Source organism: Microcaecilia unicolor, chromosome 11, assembly GCF_901765095.1.
Source record: "Microcaecilia unicolor chromosome 11, aMicUni1.1, whole genome shotgun sequence".
Lineage (NCBI taxonomy): Eukaryota > Metazoa > Chordata > Amphibia > Gymnophiona > Siphonopidae > Microcaecilia > Microcaecilia unicolor.
In genome coordinates this window covers 55,051,702-55,066,067 of record NC_044041.1, presented here as the reverse complement: position 1 = coordinate 55,066,067, position 14,366 = coordinate 55,051,702, and the positions used below count along the sequence as shown (strand labels likewise).

Below are 14,366 nucleotides of genomic sequence, written 5' to 3'. Positions count from 1 at the left end.
CAAGGGCCTGTGATCCTCCTGTTTACAAACTGGTAGGGAAGAGTTCTTTTATAGAACTTAAATTACCATCAAGAAAACTGAAGGATTTTTAGAATTAAGGAAAATACCAAGCGTCTATGATACAATTTCCAGAGCCAAGAGAAATACCCTAGTAGGTGTATGAAAGACGGATTTGTCATTTGAGTGTTGGAGCATATAACACATGCCACAGATTGTAAGCCTGATTTTGTATATGGCAAAGGACACCCAAAGTCAAGATGGTCTCACAAAAGGATATGCAAGAAGAAACGTGCAGACATTGGAATATCCAGAGGAAATGTTCAGTAAGAAACGTTCAAAAAAAAAAAAGAGGGGCATGACTCAGAATTTTGCCTGTGTAAGGGCCAATTTTGCTACCTACATGTGTTAAGTGCATATTTTACAAAACTAGATATGCAGAAAGATCTAATTAACGAGTCAAGTGATATAGCTGTATTATAATTATTTTATTTTGAGGTGTACTTAGACACCAGAAAGGTAAGCACAATTGTCTTTTCAAATCACTGGTGCAAACCCAAGTGAAAATCAGAAACTACCCGATGCTTACACCTGCCTCGAAGCAGGACTAAATGTCAACATCCAAATTTGTTTTTTAAGTATTCATATAATTCCATTGAAAATCGCCAATACATGAATAATTATTCTGAGCCACCTTGAAAACAGTGTGTCTTGCAGATGTACACTTGTAAACAGAAGCTTTATAAAGTTGTTATTCACACATTTAGGACCAGATTCTATATATGGTGCCCAAAAAAGTCGCTACCGAAAAAAAACTGTGCTTAGTGGTATTCTATAAACCTCACAAGTTGGGAAAGGTTTACAGCAGTGTTTCTCAAGTCCAGTCCTGGAGTACCCCTTGCCAGTCAGGTTTTCAGGATATCCACAATGAATACACATGAACTTGATTTGCATGAACTGCCTCCATTATATGCAAATCTCTTTCATGCATATTCATAGTGGATATCCTGAAAACCTGACTGGTAAGAGGTACTCCGGAACTGGACTTGGGAAACACTGGCTTACAGAATTAGTATAGCGACTAAAACCTGGAGTAAATGCCCACGTCTTATTTAGGCACGGATCAGGCATATTCTATAACAGTGCACATAATTGTCAGGAATGCCCATGACCCATCCATGCCCATGCCCTCTTTTGTGATCCACACATTAGAACTTACACGGATCACTGCTAACTCCAGGCTTCACTCCTTTTCTCTTGCGGCACCTTACGCCTGGAACAGACTTCTTGCACCTATACGTCTAGCTCCATCTCTACCTGTTTTCAAATCTATGCTGAAAACCCACCTTTTCACTGCTGCTTTTAGCTCCTAGCCACAATTGCCCTCCCCTTGTCCCTTCCTCCCTTCTCATCCATTACTTCCCTCACCCGTAACTGTCTTGTCTATCTGTATTATTTAGATTGTAAGCTCTTTTGAGCAGGGACTGTCTCTTTGTATCAGGTGTTCAGCGCTGCGTGCGTCTGGTAGCGCTATACAAATGCTAATAATAATCACTTTACAGAATATGCTTAGAAAGCTGTGTGCGTAAATTTTAATTAGTGCCGATAATTGCTTGTTATTGGCCAATCATCGGCGTTGATTAGCTTGTTAAACAATTAAGTTGCATGCACAAATTGGCTACGCATTCAGATTTGTGTGCACAACTTTAGTCACCGTTTATGTAATCTGGGGGTTAGCGGTCAATATTTACAGCAATTTAACCAGACTGAAACAACTCCTGGCCAGTTAAACTGCGGGGCTATCCACTGATACTCAGCGACATTTAACTAGTTAGTGATGCTGAGCATTGGCACTAACTGCTAATGCTGTAGATAGCAACTTTGTGGGGGGTCTGGGGGCATGGCTTCAGCACTTAGGGGTCTTTTACAAAGGTGCGCTAGCGTTTTTAGCACTTGCATTAAATACGGGTGTGCTAAACACTAGAGATGCCCATGTATTCCTATGGGCGTCTCTAGCGTTTAGCGCATGCTAAAAATGCTAGTGCGCCTTTGTAAAAGATCCCCAAAACCACTTAAGTTAATCAGACAAATTGTACCACATAAAACATAGTCCTGTCTTGAGGGTCCTTTTACTAAGGTGCACTAATGGATTTAGCACACACTAATGAACTAGTGTACATTAAATGCCATACAGCTCATAGGAATACAATAGGCTGCGCAGCATTTAGCGTGTGCTAATTGTTAGTGCATACTAAATCCATTAGCACACCTCAGTGAAAGGACCCCTTTCTTTGGTTTCACTTAGGGGCCATTTTACTAAACTGCATAAAAAGGGCCCTGCGCAGTGGGGGGCCGTTTTTGCAACGAGCTGAAGCCCTTTTTACCGAAAAAAGATATAGTCATGCGGTAAGAGCAATGCGGAGGGGGGGGGGCACTTACCACCACCACCACCCAATGAGGTGGAGGTAAGGGCTCTAGCATTAACCCAGCGGTTAACAGGGTAGCGCTACCTGATTATTGCCCGGTAACCCCATGCAGACATTTCTTTTCAGTATTTCCACTAGCGCTGGAAATCCCACATGCTGGGGTGAAACTACCTCTGGCGCCTGCGTTCGGCCGATGGTAGCTCCAGATTGGCAAATGGTGGGCTTACCACTGCTTAGTAAAAGGGCCCCTTTGGCATTTACATGTTGAATATTGCACTTAACCACATAAGGGATAGCCAGTCACACATGACCGGATATTCAATGCCCGTGCCCGGATATGGCTCAGCATTGAATAACTGGGCACAAAACCACCACCAGCCAAAAAAAAACACTGACTGCTGTTGGCTAAATATTTACTCCTTAGGACATTTACAACTTGCACAAGCCTTCCAAAATAACCTTCAATACCGCAGAGGAGCCTGGAAAAAAATAGTTGAATAACTGGATGGGACACCCATACGACAGGTTAGCACTGCTGCATTTACTTAATATGCATTAGGGAGTAAAAATAATATACAGAAATAAAGCCTTGAAAGAAGCAAAGCTCAGTAAGAACATGCCTTACCTCTATAATGTCAAATCAGCATTATAATTTAATGGATTGAAAATCTCTCTTGATCATGGCAAATAAGCACTTTTGTACCAAACAATATAGAGGGGCATAATCGAACGGCGCCAGCCAAATAGATGGCCGGCGCCGCAAAGAGCAGTCCCGAACCGTATTATCGAAAAAGATGGCCGGCCACCTTTCATTTCGATAATACGGTTGGAGCCGGCCAAATGTCAAAGATGGCCAGGTTTCAGATGGCCGCCATTGGTTTTCGCCGATAATGGAAACTAATGCCGGCGATCTCAAACCCGGCCAAATCCAAGGCATTTGGTCATGAGAGGAGCCATCATTTGTAGTGCACTGGTCCCCCTCACATGCCAGGACACCAACCGGGCACCCTAGGGGGCACTGCAGTGGACTTCAAAAATAGCTCCCAGGTGCATAGCTCCCTTACCTTCGATGCCAAGCCCCCCCAAAACCCACTCCCCACAACTGTACACCACTATCCTAGCCCTTAGGGATGAACAGGGGCACCTACATGTGGGCACAGTGGGTTTTGGGGGGTTTTGGAGGGCTTAACATTTACCACCACAAGTGTAACAGGTGGGGGGGGGGGGAGGGATGGGCCTTGGTCCACCTGCCTGAAGTGCACTGCACCCACTAAATACTGCTCCAGGGACCTGCATACTGCTGTCAGGGAGCTGTGTATAACATTTGAGGCTGGCATACAGGCTGGCAAAAATATTTTTTTGGGGGGGGGGGGGGGTGGGAGGGGGTTAGTGACCACTAGGGGAGTAAGGGGAGGTCATCCCCGATTCCCTCTGGTGGTCATTTGGTCAGTTGGGGCACCTTTTTAAAGCTTGGTTCTGAAAAATAAGGGACCAAGTAAAGCCGGCGAAACGCTCTTCAGGGCCGGCTTTCTTTTTTCCATTATCGGGCGAAGCCGGCCATCTCGTGAGCACGCCTCTGTCCCGCCTTCGCTACCCTACTGACACGCCCCCTTGAAGTTTGGCCGGCTCTGCGATGGAAAGCAGTTGGTGCCGGCCAAAATCGGCTTTCGATTATACCGATTTGGCCGGGTTCAGGAGATCGCTGGCCATCTCCAGATTTGTGTCGGAAGATGGCCGGCGATCTCCTTCGAAAATAAGCTGGATAGTGAAATACTTAGAGATGTGTCTCAAAATTCTTTTGTTTAGCGCTCATTCTAATACCCCAAATAGAAAAAATAATTTCCATGGTGTAAATTTCATCATTGCCTCAACCTGTATAAATTATTTATACTTTTTGATTGATTTTTCAAATGCACATAAACATTCTTTTTGAATTCACAAGATACAGCAGGTCTTATCCACAATACAGACTAGAATTATATCAATTTACTTATCTGATGATATCTATAAAGAAAAATAAGTCTTGTTCACTGCCAGCTTTGTAAACTGCTTCACGTTAAAAGCATTTCACGCTGGAGCATTTAACATGAAGCAGTTACAATCCTGGCAGTGATCAAGACTTATTTTTCCTTTTAGGAATCATCAGATAACTGAATTGATATAATTCTAGTCTGTATTATGGATAAATCTTGCTGTATCTCATGAAATCAAAACGAATGTGCACATAGAGATTCTGGAAGTGATAACATTTTAACTGTGGAAATTATTTTCCCTACTTGGAATATCTAAGTGATTGATAACATAGTAACTGTCAGCAAAGAAAGACTTCCACAGACTATCAAAGTGGTCAGAGTTGAATCTGGAACTCTGTACAGGTTCCACTTCATGATTAAATACTGGTATTACTTTATTTCTGCCTCTTCCTACCAATTTTGGGACAAATATTGTAGAAGTCTGCTCAGCACCGGTCCTACTTCCCAACTTGCCCATCAAAGACCACTCCGGCCCTATCCAAATCTGTTCCCCCCCCCCCCCCCCCCCCCCATTTACGGGACCCAGACTGTAGAAGTCTGCCTGGCTTTGGTCTTACTCAGTGCATATTTTCTAGCGAAAAAGGTGCCGGTACTCAAATGCCAGGCCACCCTTCAGGGGTGGGGTGATCACTGAGGGACCCATCCTACAATAGCCAGGCCCCCTGCAACCAGTCACACAATCTATGACAAGGCAGAATTGGTGTGTAGAGCTTGAGCTCTTTCATTAAAACTTGGAGACCATGGGTCAATTTTAGCAGACAATGGAAAAGGTGCCAGTACTCAGTAACCCCAAGTACCCCCTCAAAAAAAGCCCTGGTCTTACTCCACAACCTTTGAAACTGCCGTCAAAGCTCACACCAGTTATGAGGTCATTTAAGTTTTGCTTTAATTGGATTCCATCCTTTTTCTATATGGTGTTCCTCTGTGTTCATCCCACACATTCTTGAATTCCGTCGCCGTTTCTGTTTTCACAACCTCTCGCGGGAGGGCATTCCAGAATTTTGAGCCTCAACTATCACTATATTGTTTGGCACAAAAGCTCTTATTTGAAATGTTTAAGCGTTTTTTTAAATTATAGTGGTGGCTTGATGTTCTTAATTTATGTAGATATAATATTCCTTGGACACGTCCTCAATTTTTTTTAACCTCAGCAATGATTATGACGGTTTGATGGGATGGAGCAGCCTGTCACTATACAGTAGTTAGGAGAGCAGTTACCTTCAAATAACAGAACTGTCTCACCTGCGGACCACGTCTATCTAGTAACTGGCTGTGAATGTGTGGACTAAACTCCACATCACGAATTTGCAAATTTCCTCAGTGAAGGTAAAGTTTTGGAGGGCAAATGCTTAAAATGACTGTGGGTAAAAACAGACACGTTCTGTGGAATTGTATAAAAGGCACCTAAAGTTAGGCACTAATTCTGTGTACACAGTTTAGGTATGGAAACGTTTTAACAGATGCAAAACACCAAAAGCAGGGATGAAACGGAAGATCGGCGCAGAAATAAACTTACATGCCTAGTCATGGGATAGCACTTAAGTGTATCCATGCACAAGTGCAAAGGGGGCATTCGCATGGAATGGGCAGGTCTGAGGTGTTCTGGAAAATCGCGTACGGTATTACGGAATACCACAGAGGTGCGCCCAACTAGCATGCCAGGATTTGTACCTGGTTTCAGGTGGTGTAAGTCCTCAGGCACAAAACTGGGTATGGAATTTGGCGACCAACAGGATTCTATAAAAAAGTGCTCACTCCGGGACGCCCTTTCTAGATAGCGCTGGGCGCCATTTAATGAATCCAGCCCATTGTTCCACCAACACTGAGTGCAAGCATTCCCAAAGGTCGGGGTATTGGCACAGCACGCAACGCCATGCACAGTTTTGCATTTTCAAAATTGCACGGGTTTTTTTTGAACAGAAAAGAATCCTGCAGAAAAACAGGTGCAAATCTCTGCAGGTACTTTTTTGCCTATGCAATTTTCAAAAAGAAACAGATACGCTATCTTTGCACTTGGAACAGAACTTGAATTTACTGGCCTATTTCTCAAACACATTGATGAAAATCACAGAACCACAAACTCAAAGTGAAAAAACTAACCTTCCTCTTGATAAGAAATGGCCCAAAAGAAATAAAAAAATTTGATCAGATGCCCAGCTGGCAATAACTGCATCAAAACCAAAAACAAACAAAGAAAAAAACACCCAACAACTAAAATGTCTAAGCAAATGTCAGAGAAAGAAAACACTACTTTATAAATGTCTAAAGAAACCTAGGTAGCGAAAAACAAGGGGTTTTTTGTTTGTTTTTTGATAAAGGTAACGAGGAAGTAAACTTTCTTCGGCAGCTTTACAGAGCAACAGCACAGGAAGATGTGCCTGACAAATCTTAGGATCAATGTTACATAAGTACATAAGTAATGCCATACTGGGAAAAGACCAAGGGTCCATCGAGCCCAGCATCTAGTCGACGACAGCGGCCAATCCAGGCCAAGGGCACCTGGCAAGCTTCCCAAACGTACAAACATTCTATACATGTTATTCCTGGGATTTTGGATTTTTCCAAGTCCGTTTAGTAGCGGTTTATGGACTTGTCCTTTAGGAAACTGTCCAACCCCTTTTTAAACTCTGCTAAGCTAACCGCCTTCACCACATTTTCCGGCAATGAATTCCAGAGTTTAATTACACGTTGGGTGAAGAAAAATTTTCTCCGATTTGTTTTCTTCATAGGGAAGTCGTCCCATCCCCGCTATCATTTTAGTCGCCCTTCGCTGCACCTTTTCCAATTGTACTATATCTTTCTTGAGATGCGGCGACCAGAATTGAACACAATACTCAAGGTGCGGTCGCACCATGGAGCGATACAATGGCATTATAACATCCTCACACCTGTTTTCCATACCTTTCCTAATAATACCCAACATTCTATTCGCTTTCCTAGCCGCAGCAGCACACTGAGCAGAAGGTTTCAGTGGGTTATCGACGACGACACCCAGATCCCTTTCTTGGTCCATAACTCCTAACGTGGAACCTTGCATGACGTAGCTATAATTCGGGTTCTTTTTTCCCACATGCATCACCTTGCACTTGCTGACATTAAACGTCATCTGCCATTTAGCCGCCCAGTCTCCCAGTCTCGTAAGGTCCTCTTGTAATTTTTCACAATCCTGTCGCGAGTTAACGACTTTGAATAACTTTGTGTCATCAGCAAATTTAATTACCTCGCTAGTTACTCCCATCTCTAAATCATTTATAAATATATTAAAAAGCAGCGGTCCTAGCACAGACCCCTGAGGAACCCCACTAACTACCCTTCTCCATTGTGAATACTGCCCATTTAACCCCTGTTGCACATCAACAATGAAAGACTTGCTTTCTCAAAGAGCTCTTGAGATATTTTCCGGTGATGAATATGGTCATATGTAACTCAGGTTGAATGTCGCTCTTCAGCTAATACTAGCTGCAAAAAAAAAGTTTTTAAAAAAAGAAGAAGAAAAGATATAGCTCTTTTGCTGCTAATTCTACAGGACGTGGACTATAAACAACACCAGAAGAAGGCGGCCCATGTGGTACAGAAAGTGAAGTATTGCAGCAAATGATGTGCTGAAAAAAAGCCTAGTGTGTGAAAATGCAGTATGTGAGTAATGCACAGCGCAAGAACTAATAGTTGGAAAAAAAATAAACTTTCGTTCATGTCATACTGATGAGGTACATCGCAGCAAGAGCACACAGCAGGGCAAAATGCACAGGACTGGACGGACACAGCATGGCAAAAGCCAGAGCTATGTGAAAAAAAAAATGACAGGAATTTTACTATCTATGGTATCAAGGTCAGCAGCTGAGTGCACACAAAAGGGAGATCTTAACCAGCTCTGCTATCCAAAGGGGAGACAGAGGCTACATTCTACCACTCAGTTCAGCATATTCCAGAACTTGCAAGAGTCCAAGTCCTCAGTGACACTAAGGCCCTGATGCTCAAAACGCTGGCGCTGTACTGAACACACCGGAAAAATACCGCCACACTAGCACTGCAACACAGCTCCCTCATGTTCAGCGCTAATGACACGCGAATTTAGGCACCCTGTTGGCGCTGAGAATGAGGGAGCTGTGCCGAAGTTGGGGGAAAGATGGCACCTGACATCTGCGCTTTAGAGAGTGTTGCATCAAGCACAGTTCTTCAGTGCATGCCCAGAACGCCAGAGGGGGGGAGGAGAGAAGGGGGTGGAAGAAGTACCAGTTGCCCAGCAGCGCGACGAGTTTTGCAAGCTTTTCCAACTACCCCTACAAAGCAAAACCTTCTTGTTGGTACAGTATGCTGGTCCTTGCAAGTCCTGAAAAAACCCTTACATGTCTCTTTCCATGGTCACTTTTTGCTGCTTCCAGAGCTCCACAGCACCGCTCCCAGCCCTGGCTTCCTCCCTACATGGTCTTCTGTGGTGGAGTTTTAGGCTTTGCTTGTCCTTGTTCAGCATTTCTCTGGTACTGGGGATTTCTACAGCTCTGCATAACCCTAACGCCAGCTCTGAGCTGGCATAGGGTTTTCAGCAGCAAGAGCGCCCTTGTTTGGCGCACTTGCTGCTGAACATTGGGAAGGAATAGGGAGAGACCGGATTAGCATGGATTTGCATGCTAATTGCGCTGGAAGCCAGTGAGTTCATTGATTCACACACTCGCCAGCTCTCAGCATACAGCACAAGCAAATGCGGACGCTAGTCCAGCGCTATTGGCCTCTAGCGCCCGCATTTGTTTCTGAGCATCGGGGCCTAAACGAGAGGGAACACAACAAGCTGGGAACAAAAATTTATCAAGTTAACCGTACATAAGAAGCATCAGAATTTTAGCTCAATCCTCCTAAAGACGCCTAAAGCAGTCTCAGTCCAAAATGAAGACCCAGTTTTCCCAGCCCATGCTGTCATCAAATGAGGAGGAGTTTCCTCTAAGATGTTTTACCTTTTCATTTTTTTTACGTGACCTGCAAGCAGGTAATGAAAAGAACTTACACTTGCATTCTATTCCAGAATTTTAGAGCAGAATTACAATGCATTGCTTATGCAACCCAAAATGTCATTTCAAGGGATGTAGTAAGGGACAGATACCATTCTGTGGCTCTCGGACCTGTCCTCCCATGTCTTTGCAAAGGATCCCAAGAAAAGGCAAGAGACCAACAACCTAAGATTTTTTTGGTCTCTGTTTTTCTTTCTTGTGTTAACAATTCCCTCCTTTTACTAGGTTAGGTTATAACATTTTATTTTTTATTGTTCTCTGCAGTTTCATATATCAACCCCCAAGTCTCCTCTATATCTCTGTAATAGGATAGAGTGGAAAAAGGATTTTCTCTCCACGGTTTTAGCTTCCCGTCTCTTCAAAAAGTGTCTCCCTTTCCAAGCATCACCAAAAAGAAAACCAGCAAATGAAATGAGCCTGCACTAACCTGCTGAAGTTCTGCAGGCATTTATCCAACGGTTCCAGACAAAGTTCAGATCCTGTAGTTGAGTTCCAGACAGAGCTCCAGCTGCCCTCAGCTTCTTTGTAATCACACAGCTTCCTAGCTGCCAGCTTTCCCCTTTTCACTTCCCAGCGCCGCCTTCCTTTTACAATGAAACCCTTTTGTAATCAGATCGCTTTAGTTTACACACCCCTCGGCCATCTATACACATATCCACAATTCAACACAACTCCACATTGGAAAGACACCACCAAGAGCAGGCGAAGCCGCTCACAAGAATGAAGTGTTCCCTTTTCACATTTTCTCTCTCCTCTTCATTTGAAACCAGCCCCTTCTGCCTGCCTCTGCTGCAGTCCTTCCCACAGCAGCTTGTTCAGTCTATGCAAACTAAGAATTCCCCCTCCTCTCCTTAAGGGTGGAAGCTGACAGTCAGCCACAGCTGGAAGCTCAAATCCAGCAAGCTCTGGTCACACCCTGCAGGCTGATTGCGGGAGCCATTCCCATTACAGTCCTGAAATGTAGCTGCTGGGACAGCAGCAGGCTTTGCTACTGAGGTCATGCTGCTCTTCAAAGCTTCACAGAAGCTCCAGACTAAATGAACTCCTGGCATGAAATAAATTCATGGAAGTCACTTAAAGTAAACAACAACATAACTCAAGAAACCTAGATAAATATCAGCCAAAAGAAATGGGTGTAACCTGTTTACATAGTAACATAGTAGATGACGGCAGAGAAAGACCTGCACAGTCCATCCAGTCTACCCAAGATAAACTCATATGTGCTACTTTTTGTGTATACCTGACCTTGATTTGCATCTGCCATTTTCAGGGCACAGACCATAGAAGTCTACCCAGCACTAGCCCCGCCTCCCACCACCGGCTCTGCCACCCAATCTCCGCTAAGCTTCTGAGGATCCATTCCTTCTGAACAGGATCCCTTTATGTTTATCCCCAGCATTTTTGAATTCCATTACTGTTTTCATCTCCACCACCTCCCGCGGGAGGGCATTCCAAGTATCCACCACTCTCTCCGTGAAAAAATACTTCCTGACATTTTTCTTGAGTATGCCCCCCTTCAATCTCATTTGATGTCCTCTAGTTCTACTGCCTTCCCATCTCCAGAAAAGGTTCGTTTGCGGATTAATACCTTTCAAATATTTGAACGTCTGTATCATATCACCCCTGTTTTTCCTTTCCTCCAGGGTATACATGTTCAGGTCAGCAGAAGGCATCAATGAAGACCTTCTACATATCAATAGAACCTATTATACATTTTTCCTGTCTTATTAATGAGAATGATTAGGAAGCACAAAGCTATTCTGAAGGACTGGGAAACCTAAGAATCCAGAGACATATCCTCCTCTCAATCCTCCCATATACATCTAAGGTAGGAGGTAGTATGGAAGACATAGTGGAGAAATCAAAGGTTTCCTGCCATACAGTATCTTAAAGGGAAGCAACTGGAAATTCATACAACAAAGCAAAAAAATAAAAATTTGACTTTCCACTTCATTCTTGCAAAACTTGGTGACAGATGTGTCCAATCCATCTGCTTCCATACATAACGTATACTATCACACTGGGCACCATCGTTAAATGGGAGATCATAATAATATAAACTTCAGTCTTCCTCCTAATATGAAGGCTTAAACAAGATGTGAAAACCTCAGTGGTGCTACTTGCCTGTGATTGTACTTAAAATGCATTGGCATGTCATGTAGTTGTATCCCTGTTTCAGAGAGTTTCCTACGATTGCCTATAGGCAGGATAAAACGGGGGCGTTTTGGGGAAGAAACAGATATCATCAGCCTGGAGTGAAAGAAGAGAGTTTTGCACATAAAGCTTGTGGGCGGTGTGAACTTTGGAAGGCCCTATATGGCCAGCCCCTCAGACAGGTAGGAGGTATAGATCCAATAGAGATGCAGATTGTGGGACATGGAATGTGGTGTATATCATTCAGTGTCCCTGCAAGTTGGTTTATGTTGGTAAGAGTAATCGACCTATCAAATTTAGACTCACTGGACATAAATCACGGATAAATAATCAAAATATCCAAGCTCCTATAGTGACACATTGGATGGCCCAACAACATCTGATTTCCAACCTACGATGGCGGATAATAGATTGTATTGAAGCAGGGAGGGAGGGAGATTCCACTGAGGTTCTATTAAACTATAGAGAACAGCAGGCGATTTTTGCATTAAATTCTGTTCTCCAAAAGGTTTAAATTTAGAGTTGGAATGGATGTCAGTGATTTAGACCAATCAGAGTTCTGGGGTTGAACGATGTCATTTTATATAAAGTAAAGAACGCAGGCGCCATCTTGGCAGAGACACTTCTTTAGTATGAGCTGAGTTAGCAGTACTGATATAAGGTACTGGTTTTAATGATAACAGTAGAATAAGAACTTCACCTCATATGTGGCTTTGTTAATGAATAAAAAATTTCCTTTCAGGGGACAGTCCTTGAGACAGCCCGTAGGGACAAAACATGATCATGTCGGACATCAGGTTCCCCCATCTGACAAACGCTCTGCCATAAGATGAGTGTAAGATACTCTAGCATTATGTTAATATAAATGGGTTTATTTTGAATTAGTCGTGGGACATGACTGAAAATATTTAAAGATTTAAAGAGTCATTAACACAAGCTAGCTTGAGGACCGATGACGAGGTGAGTATGCGTGAATCTTACCATATTGTGATCATCACAGGCAATTAGCACCGCTGAGATTTTCACATCTTGTTTAAACCTTAATATTGGGAGGAAGAGTGAAGTCCATGCATAAGGTTGCATGTAAGTTTATGCTATGTTTATTTTTATTGTAGGACTTGATATACCGCCTTTACTAATAAAAGATCAAAGTGGTTTACAATTAAATTCCAAATAAAATGGAAAGGAAGTCCAGCTTAAAACAGGAAAGAACACATGTACACCAATAGTATATAGGCAGGGCGATTCAGATAAGGGGGGAAGGGAGGATGGGGGCGAGGTATGTCTTGTAGAATCTGCGCGGGCTGCAACTAGGTACCAGGCAAATCAAATGCCTGCTGGAAGAAGTGGGATTTTAGCAGCGATTTAAATCTAGACAAAGAAAAGATTTGTCCAGATTTAAATCACTGCAAGTGGGGGAGCATGAGGGCATGGATATGTCTGCAATGTATATGCATAACTTACAGAAAACTGTAAGTTATGTGCACTGCATTGAACAGTTAGATAAGCCCTTTTGCCCCTGCCATTGACCTAGCCTAAATGGTAGCACTTAAATGGAGACGTTACAATTTGGGGTTACACTAGTATTCTGGAACAGCATCTTGGCAGACAGATGCCATTACAGGATTGGCGCTCCAAATGTGCAAATCTATATCCACTTAGAAAAAGAAGGCACTCTCAACTTACTTTTTACTGCAAAATTAAGTACAAATGTCTTAAATATGAAGCTGGATCCCTGAGTGGTAGGGCAAGAGGTGACTCTTGGGGTGAGTACACATGTTATTTCTTGGTGTCTGTCGCTAACCTATTACAGGCTCCTCAACTGGCTGTTAACTCAGGCAGCCCTGAGATCCCTCTCCTCCCCCCACCATTTAATAACTATGTTCGTGCACACACTCAGTGGTTGGTGTACAAGGTCACAGCGTTAATACATGGTGACATCCTGAGCCAGTTCACGTTCTCATCATTCATTCCACTAACCAGCCCTCTTCCTAAAATCCAGAGACAGCTTGGCTGATGCTATAACTGGCGCAGCCATGTCGGACCAGCACATACCCTTCCTATTGTGCCTCCACTGGTAGACCAGGAAACAACAGGGTGATCGGTCTGCAAACTCCAAAGTGATGACAGAAAGACAAGCAAATCAGATAAAGAGGTCACACCAAATACTTATTAAAACATGGATTCAAACTGCCCGACACAGGCTGTGTTTCGCCCACATTAGAGCTGCGTCAGGGACTTCCTGAACCCAGTCTTCCATTTTCAGCCTAGAAAATAGTCTCTCCACTGTGTCTTTCAAAGGCCCCTGCTTGGTTTCATCCTTCTCAGCCTTGGAGCTGCACTTTCGATAGAGGTTGTACATAGAGTGTCAGAGTTGATGGTAAATTCTGATACGATATGCGCACACGCTACCAACCTTCAAAACCCGCCTGTTTGATTGCTGCCTCCCCCTGATTCCACCCTTGACTCCCCTCCCCTGATTCCACCCTTGACTCCCCTCCCTCATCCAGGTGCCCTAATCATAGCAGCCACAACCAGACCCCATGAGAGGGGAAGGGGAAGCATCCCTCCTACCCAGTCCAGATGCCTTAGGCACAGTACCTTCAACCAGACCCCATAAGAGGAGAGATGGAATTACCCCTTCCCTCCACTCCGGTAGGGTCAATGACACCCGGTTACTATTTCCTCTGAGCATGCAGACCCAACTGCTCTCTCATATTCCCTGAAAAGTCTTGGGACAGATATATGCACTG

At 43.7% G+C, this 14,366-nt stretch overlaps 1 protein-coding gene across 3 annotated transcripts in view; it reads right to left on the bottom strand.

Moving 5' to 3' along the window:
• The window catches only part of ARVCF (ARVCF delta catenin family member), a 473,516-nt gene that overhangs the window by 371,370 nt on the left and 87,780 nt on the right, over positions 1-14,366 (bottom strand). For 2 of the 3 annotated variants that reach the window (XM_030218015.1, XM_030218018.1), the window contains exon 1: positions 9,887-10,227. The exons of the other annotated variant lie outside the window; for it this stretch is intronic. In XM_030218015.1, the coding sequence (XP_030073875.1) occupies positions 9,887-9,907 (21 nt within the window). In that variant the 5' untranslated portion in view covers positions 9,908-10,227. Of the gene's footprint in view, positions 1-9,886; positions 10,228-14,366 lie in introns of those variants that run through there. 3 annotated transcript variants of the gene reach the window in all.